This window comes from Perca flavescens, chromosome 2 (assembly GCF_004354835.1).
Source record: "Perca flavescens isolate YP-PL-M2 chromosome 2, PFLA_1.0, whole genome shotgun sequence".
Taxonomy (NCBI): domain Eukaryota; kingdom Metazoa; phylum Chordata; class Actinopteri; order Perciformes; family Percidae; genus Perca; species Perca flavescens.
Genome location: NC_041332.1, coordinates 16,184,396 through 16,206,857, shown reverse-complemented (window position 1 = coordinate 16,206,857; position 22,462 = coordinate 16,184,396). Strand labels below are relative to the sequence as shown.

At 40.0% G+C, this 22,462-nt stretch overlaps 1 protein-coding gene across 1 annotated transcript; it reads left to right on the top strand.

The window, feature by feature from the left end:
• Window positions 1–6,004: 6,004 nt before the first annotated feature.
• On the top strand, window positions 6,005–22,389 carry adgre5b.1 (adhesion G protein-coupled receptor E5b, duplicate 1). Its single transcript, XM_028595745.1, has 17 exons — window positions 6,005–6,329; window positions 8,279–8,353; window positions 8,692–8,832; window positions 8,921–9,043; window positions 14,576–14,719; window positions 15,007–15,050; window positions 15,301–15,411; window positions 15,509–15,662; window positions 15,810–15,929; window positions 16,009–16,208; window positions 16,332–16,499; window positions 17,040–17,234; window positions 17,992–18,209; window positions 18,358–18,516; window positions 19,463–19,631; window positions 19,802–19,903; window positions 20,456–22,389. The coding sequence occupies exons 1-17, from the start codon at window positions 6,296–6,298 to the stop codon at window positions 20,495–20,497; spliced, it is 2,199 nt and encodes a 732-aa protein (XP_028451546.1). The 5' UTR covers window positions 6,005–6,295; the 3' UTR covers window positions 20,498–22,389.
• The last annotated feature ends 73 nt before the right edge of the window (window positions 22,390–22,462 follow it).

Below are 22,462 nucleotides of genomic sequence, written 5' to 3'. Positions count from 1 at the left end.
GTGCTGTGTTTTCCCCCTTATTGTTTTGAGTTTTTCACCACCGTGTGTGTGTGCGAGTGTGATTGGGGTGATCCTTCCCTGAGATCCCACACCCCTTGACCCTGTCCCTCCACTGGCCTCAGCACTGATATCCCCTATTTCTCTACCCTTGTGTGTATGGTATTTTAGTGGTATTTTATACTTTTTAGTAATTGTATAAATAAAATAATTGTCTTTAACAGAACCACGTCTCTGTCTTCATGCATAAGTCAAACCTGAGTGCTTTCTGTATTTTGGTGGTTTAACTATCGAGCTAGCCAAATCCTATTCTCGGGGTGAAATTCCCCAGGGGGCGTTACCGGTGTTTTCATTGGGTCTGGGCGTTGAGCGGGCCAAAAAGGCGCTCCACACCAAAAGGTCCCACTCGCCACATATGTTTGAAACAAATAAGCAAACAAGTTAGCATCCGATCAGCCATTTTGTGTACTTGCATATATATACTGTACTTTGCCAGTGTGGAAAGGTGGTCATGAAAGCGTTTCAGTTGAGCTATTTCAATCAAGTGAAAAAAGTCTGTCACACATTCATGCACACATGCACTGACTGTGAACTAACCCAGGGCTTAACCACACTGCTCCCATAGCTGTCTAATGATCACTGCTACTTTCTCTCTCTGACAGATTACATTTTTCCCATGTTGAGTCTCCTTTTGGATGACTAATGGTCGCAATGGGCGGACGTCCATTTTATGCATGTGGGATAACTGTAATGTTAACTGGCTGCCAACATGAGTGCGTGCGTACACACACACACACACACACACACACACACAAACACACAAACACACAAACACAAACACACACACACACACACACACACACACACACACACACACACACACACACGTTAGCAAGATGCATCTGCTTTTGTTAAGCCTTTTGTTTACTAGTGATGCTGAGAGGAACTTGCATTCTCTCATCCTCTTCCTGGCTACATGTGCGGGTGATTTGTCTGTCTCCATGTGTCTGCTCATTTGTCTCCGTATGTATGGTCCTCTGTCTGCATGAATATGATGAAAAATGATGACAGAGAGTAAAGATGATGCTTAAAGTGCTCATATTATGCTTATTTTCAGCTTCATAATTGTATTTAGAGGTTGTATCAGAATAGACAGAACAGAATATCAGAATTTACATGGTTTAATTTTCAAAAAACACTATATTTTTGTTGTACTGCACACTGCTGCAGCTCCTCTTTTCACCCTGTGTGTTGAGCTCTCTGTTTTAGCTACAGAGTGAGGCATCTCACTTCTATTCCATCTTTGTTGGGAGTCGCACATGTGCAGTAGCTAGGTAAGTACTGCTACCCAGCAGAAGCAGAGTATGAGGGCGTGCCTTCTAGCAGCTAGGCCAGCATTATAACGTGTGTTACAAAATAATGCATGTTCAAGTAAATACGGTGGCCGACAGGGGCAAATGCACTGCAACTTAATGAAACACACGCAAATACACACAACACAACCAAATACACAAACGCGCTGCAAATACAGAAACGATGCAAAAAGAAAAGCACACAAAAAGCAAACAATCCCCGAAAACAAATAGAACAAAAAAAACGCTGCATCCAGATTACACTTTGGAAGTTCTCCAGGCCTCTAGGGGGAGCGCTAAGTGGAACAGCTTGATTTTCGACCCGAGAGAGAAAGAGAGAGAGAGAGAGAGAGAGAGAGAGAGAGAGAGAGAGAGAGAGAGACGGGGCACGTTCAATCTCAGAACGGTGTGCACCATTGTGAAACGGTGTGCAACTGCTTTGAGATCATAGAGTGTAAATATTAAGTCTATGTGAGATATGTTTTCTCTCGTTTGGTGGGTGTGTCTCTAGTTTATTGGCGACAGGTGATACCCAATCAGCAGAGACGTGTCTGTAAACTCGTGGTAATAAAAAGGCAGAGCGCGCTCTCTCCCCGTGGGGTCGATAATCAAGCGCTTCCACTTAACGCTCCCCTTAGACGCCTGGAGAACTTCCGTTGTGTAATATGCAGCGTTTTTTTTGTTGCATTTGTTTTCGGGGATTGTGTGCTTTTCTTTTTGCATCGTTTCTGTATTTGCAGCGCGTTTCTGTATTTGGTTGTGTTGTGTGTATTTGCAGCACGTTTGCTAAATGCTGCGCATGTGTTGTCAAATTAATTAAGATGTTTTCTTAATTTGCTTGTGTTTTGCGTGTGTTTCATTAAGTTGCAGTTTGTCCCCGTCGGCCACCGTAATTAAAGGCTGGACTACAGTAGAGCTGTTTGGAGCAGTTTGTGAACAGTGTTTTCTGTTGGAGATGGTAAGTGCCTTTGGGGTGGACTTTGGGCTTTTTCACTTGTAAACCTATAACTTGCACAAAAAGATATATAACAAAACAAAGGAAAGGCAAAAAACCAAAAAGCATAATATGAGCACTTTAAGAAAAGACAGGGACAGAGACAGACCAAGATAGAGAGTGACAATGAGAGACTGATGGGAGGAAAAGAGGTCATATCAGCTAGCTTTTCTGTCCCTGTGAATGAGTTAAAAGAGTCTGAGAATACACAACCTGCTTGTGGAAACAGCTGACACTGTGTGCAACAGCTAGAGTGTGTTTTGCAACACCTGTGTAGGCTGTTTTTTTTGTTTACTGGAAACAGAAGAGAGTTGTTAGCCACTTTCTTCATATCCACCATCACTGGGTACAATATGTACTGATAACCTATTGCACCACACGCTTATGAGTATGATATAAATTTAAAATATGTGGTGGACTTTGTTGTTGTATGCTTTATGGTAACCTTGCCTTCTTATGTGCAATAAACCCCCAAAAAACAGGAAGTCCAAGAACCTTTGTGTACTGTATATAGTGCCACCTCATTGTGTTTATTTATCTTGATTTTTCTATTTTACTATTTAAATTTTTCTATTTTGTTTATTTTAACTTATAATATTTAAATTTTATATTTCTGTTTGTCTGTAATTTAAACTGTCATATTGAGAGCTGCTATACCGTGTTTCGTTGTTGAAAATCTGGATCTTTTCTTTATAAGATTTTTTTTGGTGGCATTTAGGCCTTTATTAGTGACAGCTTAGACATGAAAGGGGAAATGACATGCAGGAAAGTGCAGAACCACCAGGCCACCCAGGGACCCAATAAAGATCTAATCTGTTCTATTCCACTATAATCTCACACATCTATAAAACATATATGAACGTGTTAAGTATGTTACGTTTTGACACTACCCACCACTCACTTTCAGTTACCTAATATGATCACAGTCTTTCGTTTTCCCCCCTCCCGCCTTGGTTTCTGGCATCTCCTTCACAGCTGCTGTGATTCTGTTTTAGTGTCTTCTTGCATCAGAAGTGGAGTAAAATTCAACTGACCGTTTGCTAAACCCCTCTGCTAAAGAGAAATCGTATAATCATAGGTTAGTAACCCTACACTCTAAAAACTCCTGGGTCAAAAATAACCCATTATGGGTTATTTTTTACCCAACTCCTTGGTTAAAAAGGGACCAACTAATTTCTGGGTTATTTCAACCCAGAAAATTGGGTTACTCTTTTTGACCCAACTTCTGGGTTAAATACTTGACCCAAATGTTGGGTTAAAATAACCCAACAGTGTAGTTAATATAACCCATTTATGAAGCATTTAAAGACTCTATTTGTCCATTGTTTAGTTCTAAAGAAACACGACATTGTATAAAAGGCTCCATTACCTTGTATCTCCGTAGCAGACGGTTTTGTAAAAATAGGCTAACGATTGTGTCACATCGTACCTATACTATATTACCGTATAGTACAGGAGAAGCTTACATGAGCTGTTTAGGTTTAATTACTAATGGTAACTAGCATTTTAGTTAGCACGTTGCTCACGTCACATTTACGTTGTCTCTCTCAGTTGGAGGCTGCGCAGTAAAGCTGGCCATCACCGGAAAAGTTTTTCTAATAGTCTTCACTGGTCTCCGTCCAGAGCAACGGGATCTTTTGGTCCATTCTTATATACTGTCTATAACTATTAGCCCTATAACCCAGAAAATGTTTCCTCTCTGAAAAAATAACCCATCATTTTAACCCAACACAAATAACCCAGAAACTGGGTTGAAAAAATAACCCAGGAGTTTTTAGAGTGTATATCATGGTAGGCTTGTCATAGCCTGGTCCTACCAGACTCTCGTACATTTCAAATTGAGCGGAAGTACTTAGGAGGGCGGAGCCAGGCTAGGCTTGTCAAGCAAGCAAGAATTCATCCACGTGTAGACGCAGTGTGTATGTGGCTGTCGTACAAGCAATGCCTCACAATTAAAGAGTTTGGACGGTTGTGTCTATTTTTTGTGTTTTCAGAACCAAAAACACAAGAGCAAAAGTGTACAAAATGTACTAAACAGATTGTTAACTGCTCTAACTAGCCAACTAGCTCACTACCACTTACTAACTCCATTAGTTAGTAGTAGAGTGTGGATTGGGCAACATTTTTCTGTCTGAGCCCGGCCCGCATCCGACAGAGCAGTAACCGAACCCGACGCGAGCCCAACAGGCATTCAAATATTTATGTCCGAGCCCGACCCGAGCTCGACACAGTTAAAATCTAATTTTGTTTCTCATACTAATGACACATGTACGTTTGTTTGTGTGGAAAGCCCGCTTTTATTAAGAAACTGTAGGAAAGCATTCGGAAATGTCAACAGATGAGCGCATCAGTGCACGCAGAGCAACAAGCTCACGTTAACACAGGCGCGTACCTACATAATAAGCTGTTTTAAATTTAAAATGTTCAATGCCGTATCGCGCTGATGTGACCGAGCCCGACCCGAATCCGAACATCATTTCTAAATATAAATCTCGGTTCAGGTATCCATCCTCTAGTTTGTAGGGTTACCTAAAAAAAAAGGGGAAGTTTACTCTACTTCGCTGGTTACACACTAGAAATGAGAAAAATAGTTTGTTTTTGTCCCATTGTGAAATTACCAGCAATCACGATTTTTGGTGGTAAATGCCTTTGCATAGCTTGGGAAGGTATTGTACTCCTCCTCTGCCATACTTGCGTTGCCAAACTGCATGCTCACACTTATGTATGTCATCAATGTTTACAAACTGTAAAAAGATCTATTGGTGCTTGTCAGATGTAGCAACAGTAACCGAGTGGGATGGGGCGTAGGGGTTCAAGTTGAAACTGCTGCTATGCGTTTTTGTTTCCATGTAGTTAGACTCACCCAGCACTCGCCAAACCAAAGTAACCAAACACTTTAACCAAAGTGCCCTCACATATTTTGTACTATTATTCATTGAATAGTTTGTACTAGTTGGTTCATTATGAGGCCCGTAGTGATAAAAATGGCTATACTTTAATGTGTGTGGATTGTTTTAGCTATGTCATTAGATGATAGAGTTATACTGTATAGTACCCCTCTGTGAACTACATCATTGTGGAGGATTTCACTCTAATAGAGATCATCCTGCATCCGTCTTCATTTTTTTTTTTTTTTTTTTGCTATCTGGGGGATTGAGAACACACAGAAGGTTTGTCACTGGAATTGGGTGAAGGGCTGAAGATTTGGAGGGGGGGAAAGGAGGAAAAGTAGGAGGAGATTTAGAGTTGGGGAGAATGGGAACAGATACGACTACTTACTGGCAAAACTCATATACAGCAGCAGCTGTTAAGATTGAGTGTTAGTCATCGGCCTCCCTTCGGTCTCTGTTCCCCCCTCCTCTCCTCTTTCTCTGTCTCTCATGAGAGTGTTGTGAATAGCTCCTGAAATAGAGCCCGCTGGAGCGTAAAGGGAAATGTGAAAGACGGCGTAGATGGAAGGAGGGGGGGTTGTGAAAGCAATGTGATACGGTGCCAGTGTGAGAAATGTGTTCACATGGAAAGATATGGAGTGAAAGAAAAGAGCAAGAAAGAGTGACGTGAAAGAGACAAGGCACACAGTTAAGTGAAAGGAAGGAAAAGAGAGAGGGAGGGAGAGAGAGAGAGAGGGAGGGAGGGGTGGGGAATCAGGGGGAGAGAGCGAGGCGTGCTCAGTCTGAGATTGAAACTCAGAGAGGAAGAAAGCTGGTGAAGGTTCACTGTTATTTTCCCAGCCATACAGTTATCCTCTACAGTAAGGATTTATATTTTGGTTTTTTTTATTCTCATACTGGATTTTATGGACTGTGGACTACAAGGAAGTCAGAAAAAAACAAATCTTTCTTGAACTTTGTGACAGAATCTAAACGCTTATTACAAGACATCAACCAGATTTACAAGATTTACAACTAATTCAAAGTCATCAGCTGTGTGGGGATATCGGTTTGCCTTTGACATGGGGTCTGGTGGGAAGGGGCTACTTCTTCTTGGTAAGTCTATCAATGAGAGCACAGTGTGTGTGTGTGTGTGTGTGTGTGTGTGTGTGTGTGTGTGTGTGTGTGTGTGTGTGTGTGTGTGTGTGTGTGTGTGTGTGTGTGTGTGTGTGTGTGTGTGTGTGTGTGTGTGTGTGTGTGTGTGTGTGTGTGTGTGTAAAGGTTGAGAAAAAGAAAAGAAACTAAAGCACGGGGAGTTTTGAAATGTAGAAATGTTATAACAGTTGATATACTTCTACTTTTTGTTTCAATCAGACCCTGTTGTCAAGTTAGAAACATATGTAAATAAATGTTTTTCTTTATTAGTATACAAGCATCTATTTTTAAATTTCTCACTTTTAAACAAGCTTAACTATGAATATGGCAACTATTATCAGAGGTCATAACTTGATAGTAGATCAATTGATCTTTCAGTGATGTTAACCCTGTCAGACAGTGAGCAGCCCTCCAGCTGTGTTTGCTGCTCTGATGTATGGATGTTTGGGTGGAGGTCAGAGTGGCTGACTCTGCAGGACTGGGTCCAAGGTTTTTTTTTTAGACTATAGAAGAGCTAGAACAGCTGCTCATGATCTTTGCCTTTATATGCTGCTAGGTTGTTGAACACAAACTGGAGCTCGTCCATAGTTTGTTTTATTGGTGATCAATAAAATCGTTAGCATAATTTTGTATGTTTAACTGAGCACCAAGGTGTTGAAGCAAAAAAGTACTGTCTTGGCAACGGTCAGCTTAGCAAAGCTAACCTTAATTTTGAAAAAGGTTATTCATTTTAAACACGTGACTTAACAGTCAGCCCCTTTGCTGAAATAAGACACACACACACACACACACACACACACACACACACACACACACACACACACCAGTGTATGCAAAAAGGCTCATCCTTTGGCTATATTTATAACTTCCACCTTCTATCAGGCACATATGTAAATGAAACAGGAAGAGAGACCGACAGAAAAAATAATGCAACATACGGCTTGTGAAGAAATGTGAGACGGAAGAGACACACAGAGAGGACAGTTTATGTTACAGACTTACTTTTCATTCACCACTGGGCTTACTGGTGAATGAATGTCAGCTGCGAGCTGAGCACAAAGTCACTCTTTGTATATTTTCAGGCTTTGTTTCTGTCCACAGTTATTAAGTCATAAAGTTAGACTCAGTCACACCATTTCATACACTCACTGTCAAACTTTGTCTGGTTTCCTAAAGTGGTTTTCCAGTGGGAGCTCTAGCAACAACACAGGGCTCATTGTGATCCAGGGAGGGAAACACAAGAGTGATTTGGGATATTTTTTTTACTTAGGCCAGACCATGTGAGGGGGGCGCTGTTTTCTGCTTTACCAGTGAATCATGAGTCAGAAAATGTGACTGACATGTGTCTGTTGTGGTGGGTAGTTTATCTGAGAGGCAGAGGGTGGAATCATGGGATGTGTTTAGCAGGAGGAAGAAAACAATCACACTTAAACGGTTCATGCACATATGTTATTCAAAAGGTGGCATACAGCAAACACACACAAGCTCACCTAAACACTGTATAGTTCAAACTTGCATAGCCAGACCTATGGAAGTAAATCTGTTTCATCGGATTTTGAAATTAAAAAGCAATTGAATTTCTAGTACTGAATATTTATGCATTGAAATTATGTATCTGAATTTTTTACCTTTAAATTTTGCTCAGATTTACATACATTTACATGCTTTTGACATTTTCATACAGACCTATCTCCACAGTGCTGGAGTATGGTTTGGCTAAATTGCTTATCGTTATGCGAAAGGAGGAAAAAATCTCTAGCTGGTTTGTTGTTCTTTATCACAATGTGATACTTGGGCAGTGCTAAGCTCAGGTGTGGTTACTTTGCTTTATTGTGTCTTCTTTGTTACTGTAATATTTTACCTTAACTGTCAATTAAAACTAAATGGCCTCTCTCTCTCTTTCCACACAGGCTTATTGGGTATGCTGGGGAAATGTGCTGCGTGTGACAACGGCCTTAGCTCAAATGACGTTGGTGACTGTGTTGGTAATATTCTGCTGTGTTTTCTGCTGTTTGCTTTTAATGCGGCATCTACTCAAGACAAGAGCTCTCAGAAAGAAGTGTTGCTCCCATTATGCAATACCTCTTACTGAAGTTGACCAGGAAAAGCCTTTTTTGTGGTGACATTCCACTTCGTTTTTTCATTTAAGGCATTTAAGCACGGCTCACATCCAGTTGAGTTGATTGCAATGAAAACAACAGAAGAAGATGTTTAAATTCTTAGATCACCACGCACTATGTGTTTTATTATGTATTGACTAAGACTAAGATTTATTATGATAATTTTAGTCTCTTTTTCTTTATGTATTTGCATCCAAATCCAGATATAAATGAGTGCGAAGACCCAAGACATTGTGGGAATGACACAATGTGCTTCAACACGAATGGCAGCTTCTACTGTCAGTGCAATCCAGGCTTCAGAGAAATTGATGGGAAGGTTAACTTTACAGATGGACAGTGCAAAGGTAAGTATGTGTGTATGAGTGTGTGTGATCAGTGTCTCTCTCTTGTCCAGCCAGTCTTCTTACCCATCTTCACTTGTTCTACTGGCAGATATCAACGAGTGCACCGACAAAGTTGGTATCTGCGGTCATGCTGTAAATTGTTCTAACCTGATTGGGAGCTACTGGTGCACATGCCACGTTGGGTACACCAACAACAGTGGAAACTGCACAGGTGAGAAGTGTCTACTTATTTGTCTCTACCCTTTTGCAATTGATTGGTACTGTACTTAGATCACAAAACAATATGCTCAACAGAATTATAAAAGTGAAAGTTGACATGCCCTAATAGGTGCGACAATAAAAAACAGTAAAGTGTTGGAGATATCAATCAAGTATGGTCTGTACCCACTACACAGTCCTGGAAACTCTGGTGTGTGTCAGTGCTAAGATCGTCTCCACCAAATTGGGAATTGGTGGTGGCTGCCTCCGCAATTTTTTTTTACTTTTTACAACACAGGCACAGCCACTGATCTTATTGATTGGCCAGATGTGTGGAAATGTGAACGTAAGCAACCAGGTCTTTCACCCTTATGTGACAAGTACACAAAATACAACAATTGACAGCATTGTAAACAACGCAGACTAATAAGAAATTTTTCGCATGAATTATTGTGGATAAATTAAAGTTAACCAAAGCATTTCAGCTTCTTCCTATTTGATTATAAGCTGATAGAGATTCATCCAATCCCAACCCGCTAGTCCTATGACCTTTTTAAGTGTATCCAGAATGGAGACCCAATAGTGTGTTAAGTTTGTACAGCTCCAAAACATATGCATCAGGTTACCTGTGTCTGTCTAGCATCTAGGACAGGTTTCTGAGATAGCACTGTTCATTCTATGAAGTCTTTCCAGTGTGTAATAAATACAATGGATAAGATTAAGCTGTAAGAGCTTGTGCGGCTGTTGTAGGAGATGTTTTGGGCTTCTGCACATATTGCCTCACAGTCACTATCCCTGAAGGTGTGATTATTAAGCATTTGTGGTGGGATTGTATAATTGAAAACAATTTGGAGGTTTGGTTTATAAAAGGATTACTTGTGCCAGTCTTCAGAGCGTAATATGAGCGTATAAAGGGAATACCAGCCAACGATACCTCAGCTACATGGAACTGCTCAATCTGCTTCCAAGCAGGGGGGTTATCCAATTCCGTCTCCCAAATCCAAATGGCTCTTAGCTTGGCCGCCCAGTAGAATAGTTCAAAGTTTGGGAGCTTTAGACCACCGTGCTCGGGAGTGTTGTACTGTATAGAGTTTTCATTTTAATTCTGGGCACTTTTCCCCTCCATAAAAAATTTGATATCTTGCTTTCTAATTTTTTTATAAAGAACTTACTAGGAATCGGTATAGGAAGAGTTTGGAACAGATAGAGAAACCTAGGTAGCAGATTCATCTTTATGCAGTTAACACGCCCCATCAAAGATATAGGTAGATGCCTCCATCTGTCCAGATCCCTCTCCGCCTTTAAAAGTACAGGGTTGTAATTTAGTGAGAAGGTTCTATCTAGTTGAGCGGGGATTGTCAGACCTAAGTATGTTATACACTGGGCATCCCATTTGAAGGGAATATTTACTTGTGGAAATTGCTCCGCTGGAGGATTAAGAGGCAAAGCTTTTTTGCAGATTGACTTTATATCCTGATATACTGCTGTATGTGGAGAGCAGGTCAATAAGAACTGACAGGGAGGAGTTCAAATGTGTAATATGTTAAAGAGATTATTTGTACCCACCTTTAAAGTCTTGGCTTGAATCATTTTTAACTCAAATGGTCATGGTCTCATGATTAATGCCATACATGGATCACTTTTAAATTGATTCATGGGAGGAGTGGCGCATGGACAGTTGAGAAAAAAGGGAAGAGGCGTTTAGTCTCAACTACACAAGTAGATTGAGTCACTGCCTCGAGCATTTCATAAATAAATAAAAATAAACTGGCCTTACATACGCCATGCCTGCGTCACACAAACACCGGCTACCGCCGCAAACAAAACAGCGGTCTGTGGTTAATTACCGGTCTTAAAGCAGTCTGTCAGTGTGGGCGAAAGGATTAAAGTAATTTAGAGGAAAGAAAACAAGCACCTGCACTACCATATGGGTTGACTTACACTGTAACTATGGCGCAAAAGTGAACGTACCCTAATTCCACTTAAAAAGTCACAGCAGAGAGCTGAGGTCAGGTGAGCATGTCCGGTGATATTTGGTCAGGTAGTGCTCTGCCGACACCGGAGAGGTGAAGGTACATCTGCCCTCTGGGAGGTCCAGGACCAGGTTGGTTGGATGAAGCAGCCTGAAGGATATGGTTTTCTCGTGCAGCTTTTTCTTCAGAGGCGTGAAGGCTTTTCTTTTTCGGTAGAGAGTTGTGGACATATCCCTGAAGATCATGATAGTAGAGTTGCCATACTGCAGTGATCTTTTCTTCCGCGCCGCGTCTAGGATTTTCCTCACGTCGGTGAAGCGGAGTAAGTGGACCAACAGAGCCCGGGGAAGGCTTCCCTCAACAGGTTGCCGCTGAAGTGACCGGTGAGCCCACTCAATCTTGATCAACTCCCCGGTCTATAGGCCCAGTATTTTTCGGGAGCCACTCTTGTAGGAAGGCTATGGTTTCCCTTCAACTCCCTCTGGAAAACCAACCAACCTCAGATTTTGTCTTCTTGCTCAATTCTCCAGATCATCGAGTTTGTCTTTCAGACCGCTGATTTCTACTTCCGTCTTCTTTTTGTGATCTATTCTTCATGCAAGAAGTCGAGGCTTTCGGTGTGACCCGACTGCCTATCTTCAATCTCTTTGACCCGCTGCCCCTACTGAGATGGCCACTTTAACTTTTGATCCAATAATGTCTATGGTCGAAACCTTTGTCCATTTCGTTGTGAAACCACGTTGTGTGCTAGTGCTAGTGCTAGTGCCTGTGTTAGCATTGTTTGTGTGTTGCGGTGGTCTTTCTGCTCCTATCTTCCTTCATGGTTGCTTAATTCTTTTTTTGAGGCATTTTCAGTTTAGCAACGCATAACTTAATCAGCTTGTAGTCTTATTCTTGGCTTATTTAGCACAGGATAAAGGTAAAATCAGATTTTCTTTACGGGAGCTGGTTTCACTACGTCTATCCTCTACGCCGCCATCTTGCCCCTCCCCTAGGGTGACAAGATTTCCCAGGAACTAAAAACGGGACACTGCGCGTGGCCGTAGTGCTCGTACACGCACACACTTTTTAACATGAACATGTGCCAGCCCAGGTCAGACATAGACACAGACAGATTAGACACAATTTTGCCAACAGCACACGTAGGCCTACTGCTCACAACATAATGGGGTATCTCAGTTAATATTCTTGAACTTTTTTGGTATGTAGCCTACATATCTAAGAAATAATATTAAAAGACATTGAGTAAGTTTCGTGTGGGACCAACTTTATTTTTCAGAATTAAAGCATTCTTTTGGAAAATGCACCCACTGAACTTGTGAGAAACTTTGTGAAAAGGTATTTTTCATTGCATGGCACTAAAAGAATTATTTGGAACTGCTGCCACAGGCTTAAACTAAATGGTAACACTTTACGGTAAGGGTACATGAATTATAAATTCATGCATGAATTATCTCATGATTTGTGTATTACTTCATTCCTTTATATCTTATGAATCATCAGGAATTGACATGAGTTCAATAACCTGTTTTGCCTTACATCACTTTGATTATTTGGAATAGTATAGGGGTGTAACAAATCACAAAACTCATGAGTCACAAATCGGATACATTTTCGGATCACAAAAAAAGGGGTGAATTTAAATTATTTATTAAAAATGCAATAACAATAACTTTTAACAATAACTTCTTTCACCATTAAATTGCTGTTAAACGACAAAAACAGATGAGAAAAGGGTATTTTACAATAACTATCAATGCACCATGAGTTTTACCAGTTTTAAGTAAACACAACCTTTATTCACGTCTGTGTTGTTTTTTTCCAACAACAGCAGTGAGCAGTGAGCCAGTGACCAAGTCCTAGTTTGTGTCTTTTAGCTCATAGCTTTAGAGGCAGACTGTTGTACGTCCCGCTGTTGGAATCCTCTACAATACACTCACACTTTTACACCATTTAACTGTATAAGTTTAACCGGGACAATTTCATAGTGGTTGGTGTAAACCGGGACATTTTAGCGTCCCAACAGGCTTTTGTCGGGACTTGGGACAAGCAACTCAAAATCGTGACTGTCCCAGTCAAACTGGGACGTCTGGTCACCCTACCCTCCCCTTGCCACTACTTAACAAGCAGCACGTAAAGTAAAGTAAAGTAAAGCGCCATTCTGAACCTGTATTATAAAAGATATAACATAGTGTAACAGCAACACAAGTAGTGAAGAGCCATAAAGTAATAAAACAAACTGACTTAGTAATCTCTGTTATACAGCAATATAGATTTGCTAACAGTAGTCACAACAAACTACTAAGGTTGGAATAGCAAAACCCCTGAGAGTTTTGGTGCGTTTTACTGAAATATTCAACTTTTCATTGTAAGAGGAGGAGAATGTTATTTCTTTTTTCTTCAAATGAACAGCCAAGAGTTAGTAGTGATAATGCTGGAGCTTCTCACTAAATAACGGGCAATATGGGCATGTTTCTAATATTCAAATAAAACTCTAAATTATTAAACAAGAATCAGTGAATCCTAGCTTCCCACCGACTAAAGAATATTTCAGGAATTAAAAACCGCTTGTACTTGTTAATCTCAGGATACATTTCAATGGAAAAACACAATGCACACAGAAGGAAGCAAATGTCAGCCCTTGAAATACACCTGGTCCCCATTTCTAACATTTCTAAATTCAACAAAAATATAACTACAAGCCATGTACATTACCAGACATATACCTCCCTCCTCCATTCTGTAACACCCCATCCTCCCTTTTTCTTTTCTATTATTTCTATTATTTATTTATTTTATTTTCTCTTTTTTTTTGCCCCTGCAGTTACCCCTTTACTCATAAACATAGGCACACACTATCCACACTCATGCATAACATGTTTTGCCAAGTCCTTTCAACACCCTAACCGTGACCACGCAATGTTACAGATCATTCTACCCAATCACTAATAAGTGAGTAATAATACGTCCCTGTGTTTGTCAACTGTCCTGTCCAGTCCCGTCTTGTCAGTTCTAATATTGTCCCGTCTCACTTCCCTCTGTTGTCTGTCACCTTGTCGCGTTTTATGTGTTATGTGTTACACTCCGTACGTGGTGCTTTAATCCGCTCTGCCCTTTTATGGATCCAGGGTCTCACTAAAACAGGGTGAATGGTTACGGTAGGAAAACAGTAGATGTACTGAATGTAAATCTAAAAATATATTGCTTTATTAAAAATAAAGTTGTCCTCCGAAGGGGGGGGGGCAAAAAAAAAAAAAAAAAAAAAAACCTGCTTGTCCTGGGATGACCTCGAAAAGGTCATACATGCCTTTGTTTCATCGTAATTGAACTGTTCTCCTTACTCCCTGTACTTACATCTCCTGCCTCCTGCTAAATTGCACCTCTTAACAACATCTCACCACACTAGTTGCCGGGAAAGTTCAGAACTGTCTCTAAGATCCTTTTGCCAACAATGAAAGACTCACGAGACCGATGCCGAGGGTTCCATTGCAGAGATGCTTGTTCCATTTGCAATCATTGCCCTTGAGTTATGTCAGTAATTACTTAAGTCTCCTTTCCCTCTCCTTACACAGACATAAATGAATGCAGCGAAGCTAAAAATAAAAACGAAGATCTCTGTGGAGGGAAAGGGACTTGTAAAAACAGTGATGGGAGTTACTGGTGCAAGTGTTCAGAAGGATACACCAATTATGGCAACGAAAGGACCCCATGCTCAGGTGAGTGTATGGGGTGCATATACAAACCCTCTCCATTCATACCTTGCTTGAACAAACTATACCACACAGAAATCATTGTAGTACCTTTGCGTACTTTCTGTTTTGACTCATCAGATTCCAGATAACTTGTGGTATAGTATGTCTCACAGGGGGAGGGGATTCTGTTCCGTGCTGCTGCTTTGCTGTGTAGATTTGATCACACTCCTCTGCTTATAAAACACACTGTAGTGAAGTCTCAATCTTAGCCTGCGAGATGATAATCTGAGGTTTTGCTCTGTTCCATCTAGCGCTCGACTGTGACAGCTTCAGTGGAAATGGCGGGCCTGCACCGGTAAACTACACATTTAGATGCAAAATGATTAGCATGCTGAAACAATGAATTACGTTTGGAAGGGTTTATTTTCCCACTTGTCCCTGCAGCTCAGAGTGCAGTTATAATCCAGCACTGTTGGTCTTGCTAAAAACATTTTAACCAATTTCCTCTACTTACTTAGTCCACCCTGCAGCCCTGTAGGGTTTAGTATACATGAACTTTAGTATAGGGCAAACTAAATAGTTTTATTATTCTCTCCGTGTCTCAGTTGCTCGGAGGTCTGGCAGACATTTTGTCCATGATGAGAAACAGCTGTTTGGCTCTGTCTAACCCAAGTGCCGCTGGTGAAGGGAACCCAGATGGAGATGCGCTACTGGAGGTCAGAACAGCAGATACAAAACTCAGACACATTCTTACACACACAAAGACACAAAGTATTCATCCATTCCCCCTCTGTTGTCCTGCAACGTGGACAGAAAATTTTCACAGCGACCGATGCCATCCTGTCCCCCGGTCAGCTGCACAGCAGTGAAGATGTGAGCGGATTGCTCAGTACGGTGGAGAACGCCATTATGCTCATTGGCCCACAGCTCAAAGACAACCGCACAGAAATAGAGACCTCTGAGACAGGTAACAGTGTCCATAAGCTCAGCCGTGATTTGCATACTGTATTTAAAAAATGACACGCTCACATTTTCTATGGATGAGGATGTATGATTAATAAATGATGGTGGGAAAGCTAATGTGAACTATGCCATTCGAAATCTGCTTAAATAGATGCAGTTATTGCAGTGCAAAGGGGAAAGACTCCACCCACTGGACCAATCCATCTGACCACCGAGAATGCTACACTTGACACTGACTGGACTACAGCAGCTGGGACGGGATCTTACCCTGGTAAACTTCTCTTCTCTTCTGACAAATAAGTCACCATTTTGTCAATGAATACTATCATATTTCTTAATGTCTTTTACAGGTTTTGCTCTGGCTGCGTTGTTGAGCTACAAGAACCTTGAGAAATCTGTTAATCGGTCCTTTGACGAGCTCACAGGACATGAAAAAGATGGTGTGAATGCCTCCTTTCAGATCTCCTCTAGAGTTGTGTCTGTTGTGGTCTCCAACCCATCCACTCAGAACCTGAGCCGCTCCGTCAACATCACCCTCAGACATTTACAGGTAGTCCCACCTGTCCTAGTGTAGAGTCATTATAGTTCTATAACTATTTGAGGTACTGGAATACGAAGATATAAATGAAACACAATGCCTACTTTTGACACAGTGGTTTTGTTATGTGCATAGGATGTAGAAGAGTTGGCTAACTTGAATTACATCTGCGCATACTGGACTGAGAGAGGGTCCTGGTCCACAGATGGTTGTTATCAACAGCACTCCAATGCCACACACACTGTGTGTACATGTGAACATCTGAGCAGCTTTGCTGTACTTATGGCACTCTACCCCATGGAGGTAGGAAGCTGACACACACACACACACACACACACACACACACACACACACACACACACACACACACACACACACACAAAAACATACACACATTATTGTTACTTTTTCATTAAAGAATAAAACGATTTAATACAATATAGCTTTTAAGTCTTTACATCCCAAAAATGTCCAATATTACTGTAAAATATATAGATGAACCAATAATTTGGTAAATAACTGAAACAATTATTTAAACTCATTATCATGAAATGTTCATCATTATTTTCACAATAAGTGAAGATGATTTATTCATTTATATTTAATTATAGACATTTTATTTCATAATGGAATTTTGATGACATATTCTCAAGCAACAGCCATAGTAGCGTTATCGCTGTTGTTTAAACACACACACACACACACACACACACACACACACACACACACACACACACACACACACACACACACACACACACACACACACACACACACACACACACACATTTTGTAAATGACCTTATAACTTCAATTAAACAGCTAACATGTCTTCTCTGCCAGCACACATTTGGGCTCCAGCTAGTGACCAAGATCGGGCTGATCATCTCCCTGCTGTGCCTCATATTGTGCATCCTGACGTTCAAATTCTGCCGCTCCATACAAGGAACCCGCACCACCATCCACCTGCACCTCTGTATCTGCCTCTTCGTAGCTGACCTCGTCTTTCTGGCTGGCATTTCACAAACCAAACCCGTGGTAGGTTTGTGCAAACAAAATAGTGACCTTAGTTACACAGAGTGCAATCATCTGAGTATGTCTTTAAAGTAATAAGAAAGTAATTGAATTACTGTAAAATGTTTACAATGGTTTGAACTACTCCACTCATCACCCTGTTTAAATGCCACAAAGCAGAGCTCAGTTAATAAGTGAAGAGGCACTCTTCTGTAAACCTCAAGCCTGTCTTCCTGCCACTTGAATACCTCTGTGGTTATTTTGAGGCAAAAAGGGGGGAAAACTGTGCTTCGAGACATTTTCACAGTACTCTTGAGAAGGCTGACAGTGGAGAGGAAAATCACAAAATGACCAAATAAGACATTTTTTTTGTACTTACTGTACTAGTAGAGAGCACCACAATTGTAATATCAGTTTATACTATATTTATATAGATTAAACCATCCAACAGTGTATACAAGAGTTCAATTATAAAATTGTTGGTCAAACATTAATGTATTATTTGTTATTATTGATATATGTTTTGAAAGGGCCTAAATGAGTACTTTTACTTTTGGTAAACTTAATATGACTTTACTGATAAGTTACTGATAGAACTTACTGTAAGAATCTAACTTCTCCCCCCACTGGTCTTGATTTAATTCATCTGTCTGTAATCTAATCATCAAAAATAGCTTTGACATTTCTTATTCAAAGTATTGTCTGCATCAGATTACTGCCGTGCGACAATTCATTCCTCTGCTCCCATCTTCCTCCATGTTGTCATGTTACATTATTACAGGCCGGCTGCAGGTTCGTTGCAGCGATGCTTCATTTCTTCTTCTTGGGAGTGTTTACCTGGATGCTGTTAGAAGGGGTGCAGCTGTACCGCATGGTGGTCCTGGTGTTCAACGCCACCATTCGGCCCCTCTACTTGTTCATCATTGGTTATGGGACACCCCTTGTTATCGTCATCATATCCGCCATCATTAGACCAAACGAATATGGCACTGACCAGCAGTAAGTGTTGTAGTATGTGTGTGTGTGTGTGTTTGCATACTCGATGTGTGATAGCAATGACATCAGTGCATTACACAGACCTGCTGTTATCTATCTCGGCGACGTCAGGAAAACCCTGTCATGCACGTGTTTCCTTCCTCCCAACTAGCTGCTGGCTATCCCTGAAAGATGGCCTCATCTGGAGTTTCTTCGGCCCCGTGTGCTTCATCATCATCCTCAACGTCTTCTTTTTCATCGTCACCGTCTGGAAGCTCGCCCAGAAGTTCACCAGCCTCAACCCAGACCTCTCCAATCTGCACAAAATTAAGTCAGTCAGTGTGTTTGTTTGCCTGTGAGGCCTTTTGTGTGTTTGCTTTTGCTGTGGTAATGTGTATGAAGTAATGTGACCCTCACCTATTCAACTGCTTAAATCAATATGTATGTAGGCCAAATGGAGCAGCTTTGGGAACTGAAAAATGCATGGATGGAAAGAATGTGAGAACTTTGTGAGGGAAAAATGTAGCTAATGTTTTTTTTAACCAAATCTGATCTCTCTAATGGCATGCTACTGAGGGGCCCCACTCCACATCCATGCATTTTTTTTTACTCCACTCAGTGTGTCTGTAGACAACACTGTATTAATGTGCAGCTGCAGAACACATCATGGTTCATCCATCAGTGATGTTCAATGACCAATGTTAGTCCAGGGAATTGGGAATGGGAACTTCTGGGAGCAGTTTTTGAGTTAAAAAAAAAACAACTCAGAAAGCATTTGTTTATAATCATAATGTTTCTGAGGTTTCTGGCAGTGGAAAATGTTGAATCCTATCCAAATTTCCGTTCAACTATCTCAGATTCTGAGGGACTGAAATTTAAACCTGGTGTTGTTTTGATTAAACTTGTATATGTATATGTCATTAATCTCCTCTGTATCTTGTGAATGATATTGCTAGTTATTAATAGGAATAAGAGGGATACATCACCAAATACTACAAAGAGATCATGCAGGGAACATTGAAACATTGAAAGAAACATTTCTGTAACCTTTTATATTCATCAGTTGCTTTTGGCTTCTCTTTTTTCACCGCCTTTCAATAGACAGTAAACTGCTTCTTTTTTATGAGCACCATCCACGTTTTCTCTTCCTTTACACCCTTCAGGGGGGTTTCCAGACACTACAATGGTTGCTGAGTCATCCATGTGTTTGGGCTCATGTTAATCTTTCCTTTCGTTCTCTATCTGTTCCCTCCCTCCTTCCCCTTCTTACTCTGCAGAGCTTTCACAGTGACAGCTATTGCGCAGATGTGGGTACTGGGTCTGATGTGGGTGTTTGGGGCCTTCCTGTTTGAAGAGGGCACTACAGCAGTAGCATACATCTTCACCATCCTCAACAGCCTGCAGGGAGCGCTGGTCTTCATCATGCACTGCCTACTGTCCAAACAGGTAGGGTACAGTAGCTCTGTGTGTGTGTGTGTGTGTGTGTGTGTGTGTGAGAGGTAAGATATTAACACAATAGATCAAACTATATAAGAACACAAGAGAAATTGTAACTACAAAGATGTAGGGGTTTTGAGAAGTGGATTGTTTTCCTGATGTTCTGCTGCCCTCTGCAGGTGAGAGAGGAGTATGCCCATTTTATCTCCTGTATCTGCACACCACAGAAGAAGAGATACTCGGACTTCAGCAGTACCAATCCATCCAGCAGTCAGTCACAAGTAAGCATCAAGGGGCCTCACTCACTGTCACTCTCTAAAAGTCACAAACACATCAACTACATTGTTGAGGTATTAATACTACCTAATAGCCACAACATTTTAGGTGGAAATGTTCTACTTTTTACGTTTAATGTTTATTTCTCTGCATTTATTTGGCACTTGAATTCAAATTTCACATACAAAACATATGATCATCATTAGATTAAGCATTAAAATGATCTCTAGCTCGACCAACTATGACACGTTAAGACTATTTACATGATAATGCATAACATATATGTTATATGATATATAGAAGAATATAGCAACACGTTTTGCATTATGCATATACTTTTGATACTTTAAGTACCCATTTATAAGTATTAGCAAGAAAATGTTGGTTATACTTGTGAAATGTTTACTTTTGAATGCCATCATTTTACTGGAGTATTACATTGTGTTTTTGCTACTTTTACTTTATTAAAATCTTACCTCTGCCATTGCTGCAAACTCATTACATACAGTATGTTGTCTAACATTGTTTCTGATCTTGTGCTGCTTGTGTTTATTTAGGGTTCTCGCAGTGGGCAGCATACCGGAGAATCCAAAATATGAGGAACTTTATTTTTTATTGTACCCCAGAGACAGACTACCACACCTTTAACCTATCTCGGCTAAGTTGGCCCTGACCCTGCCGGTTTGGATGACTTCAAACAAAAATCTTAATCTTTATTTACAATTATGTTAATTTAAACTTTACTTTAGTTTGTTTGTACCACTGCACCAATTGTTAAATGTTAACTAATTAAACAATTAATTAAATCAGATAAGTCTAAGGGGGTCGTCTGATTAGCCCCAGTAGTTACATCTCAGAACTTTCAGACCGTAATGAAGTTGACGGGACCAAATATGTTTTACAACTCAAAAACCTAAATCCACTAATATATGAGTAGCATCATCTTCCAATCGATTGCTAAAGTAATCCTTCACATGTGTCATTATTGTCAGAGTAAGCAAGAAGTAGCCGACTTCTGTGTTTTTTTCAGGAACTCTTTAAGTGAAAGTGACGATATTTCAGTATCTTATCGATTTATCCAAAACATATCAAAATCATAATATGAGCTGTATTGTCTTTGGAGGGATTAAAAGTGATACATACAGTACATACTGTACACTGACATAGACTATTTATTTTCAAGTGCAGACTATTAAGTCTACATTATGTAGGCTACAAGAAAATATGAGTGATGCTCTTTGTGTTTAAAGCATGAGCAATAAGTTTGCGCTGTATTTTATATAAATGTTGTACTGTGTGAAAAAGGGTGGGTATGATTTTTGTTCATGGGATGTTCACATAAATTATTCCATGTTTCCATGTTGTGTATTTACCGGTATGTCGTAATGGCAAAGAAACAACTAAAGGATGATGCAAATGAGCCATGAAGTGCCTCTGATGTTTCCTGCATGTTCCTGCTTATCCCAAGTGGGCTCCTGCAAGGATTTCATGTTTTTATTTTTTATTTTAAACAAAATAAGTGATTTCTTTTTTAATCACTTGTGGCTATTTTTTTATATTTTTTATTTGCAATTGAGCTTAGTCCTTTTGTCACTGGTGTATGTAAAAATATATTTTTTTTCTTTTTAATTAGGAAACACAAAAAAAAAAACAAATCCAACCCATAATATTTGCTTGGGAAATTCACAAAAACAGACCCACCCTTCTGATAAGCTTCCTGCAAAAACTGTGTTTATGGAATACAATTCCATTATGTTGTCATGTTTTCTTATAATAGCTGGTAGCATATGTCTACACAAATTGTTAGTGACTGTAAGGTATCACATCCCTGAAATGAGAACTTTAACCATTTTGATGAGGTCTAATGGGACTTGTACAGACCTGAGTATGTTATTGCACTTTTCTGTTGTAAAAATGATAAGCAGCATATCTTCTCTCACATGGTGCATGTGATAATCAAGAAGACTTGAGAACCAGCCTCACTTACAGAACCTGAATAGGTTACTTGTTGTAATAAAGCTATATTTTATATTTTATAGAAATTGATCAGAGACATTAATCTGCAGAAAAAAAGAGATTGAGACAGTACTTTTGGAATCCAATTCTATCTTTTTTATGCAATTGGTTTTGTCCTGTACTGTTTGTTTATATTTAAGATGCTTCTCACTCTCTCCTCTATGAGACTGATTGTAAGACCACTCATGTGTTGGTTTTAACAACTAAACTGTTTTATGTCTTACGTGTCGCTGTTTTTTTCGATACCTTTTATTCATGCATTGCAAAATGTATTTTATGTGAAAAAGCTACGTGCATTTATGCATCATATTGTGAATGTAAGGATCTTATTGTTTAAATATACTATAGTTGTTTATCATTTGAAGGTAGGCCTATATGAACATATTTTTCTATTGTGTTTTGTTGTTGTTTGGTACTGTTTTCTTCAAAGATTATGCACCACAAATTTTTATTAAAGCTTCTACTTCAGCTGAAACATCTGTAAAGTGTGTGTTTTTTTGACAGACTAACACATTGACACATTTGTTACATACTAAACGTGGCCTACA

Excerpts from the sequence above, each read along its gene's own strand:
- adgre5b.1 (XM_028595745.1), top strand. The coding sequence starts at position 6,296 with ATGGGGTCTGGTGGGAAGGGGCTACTTCTTCTTG. Across the intron at positions 8,354-8,691 it reads TGACGTTGGTGACTGTGTTG|ATATAAATGAGTGCGAAGAC; the intron begins GTAATATTCTGC and ends ATCCAAATCCAG. Across the intron at positions 17,235-17,991 it reads TTTCACAAACCAAACCCGTG|GCCGGCTGCAGGTTCGTTGC; the intron begins GTAGGTTTGTGC and ends ACATTATTACAG.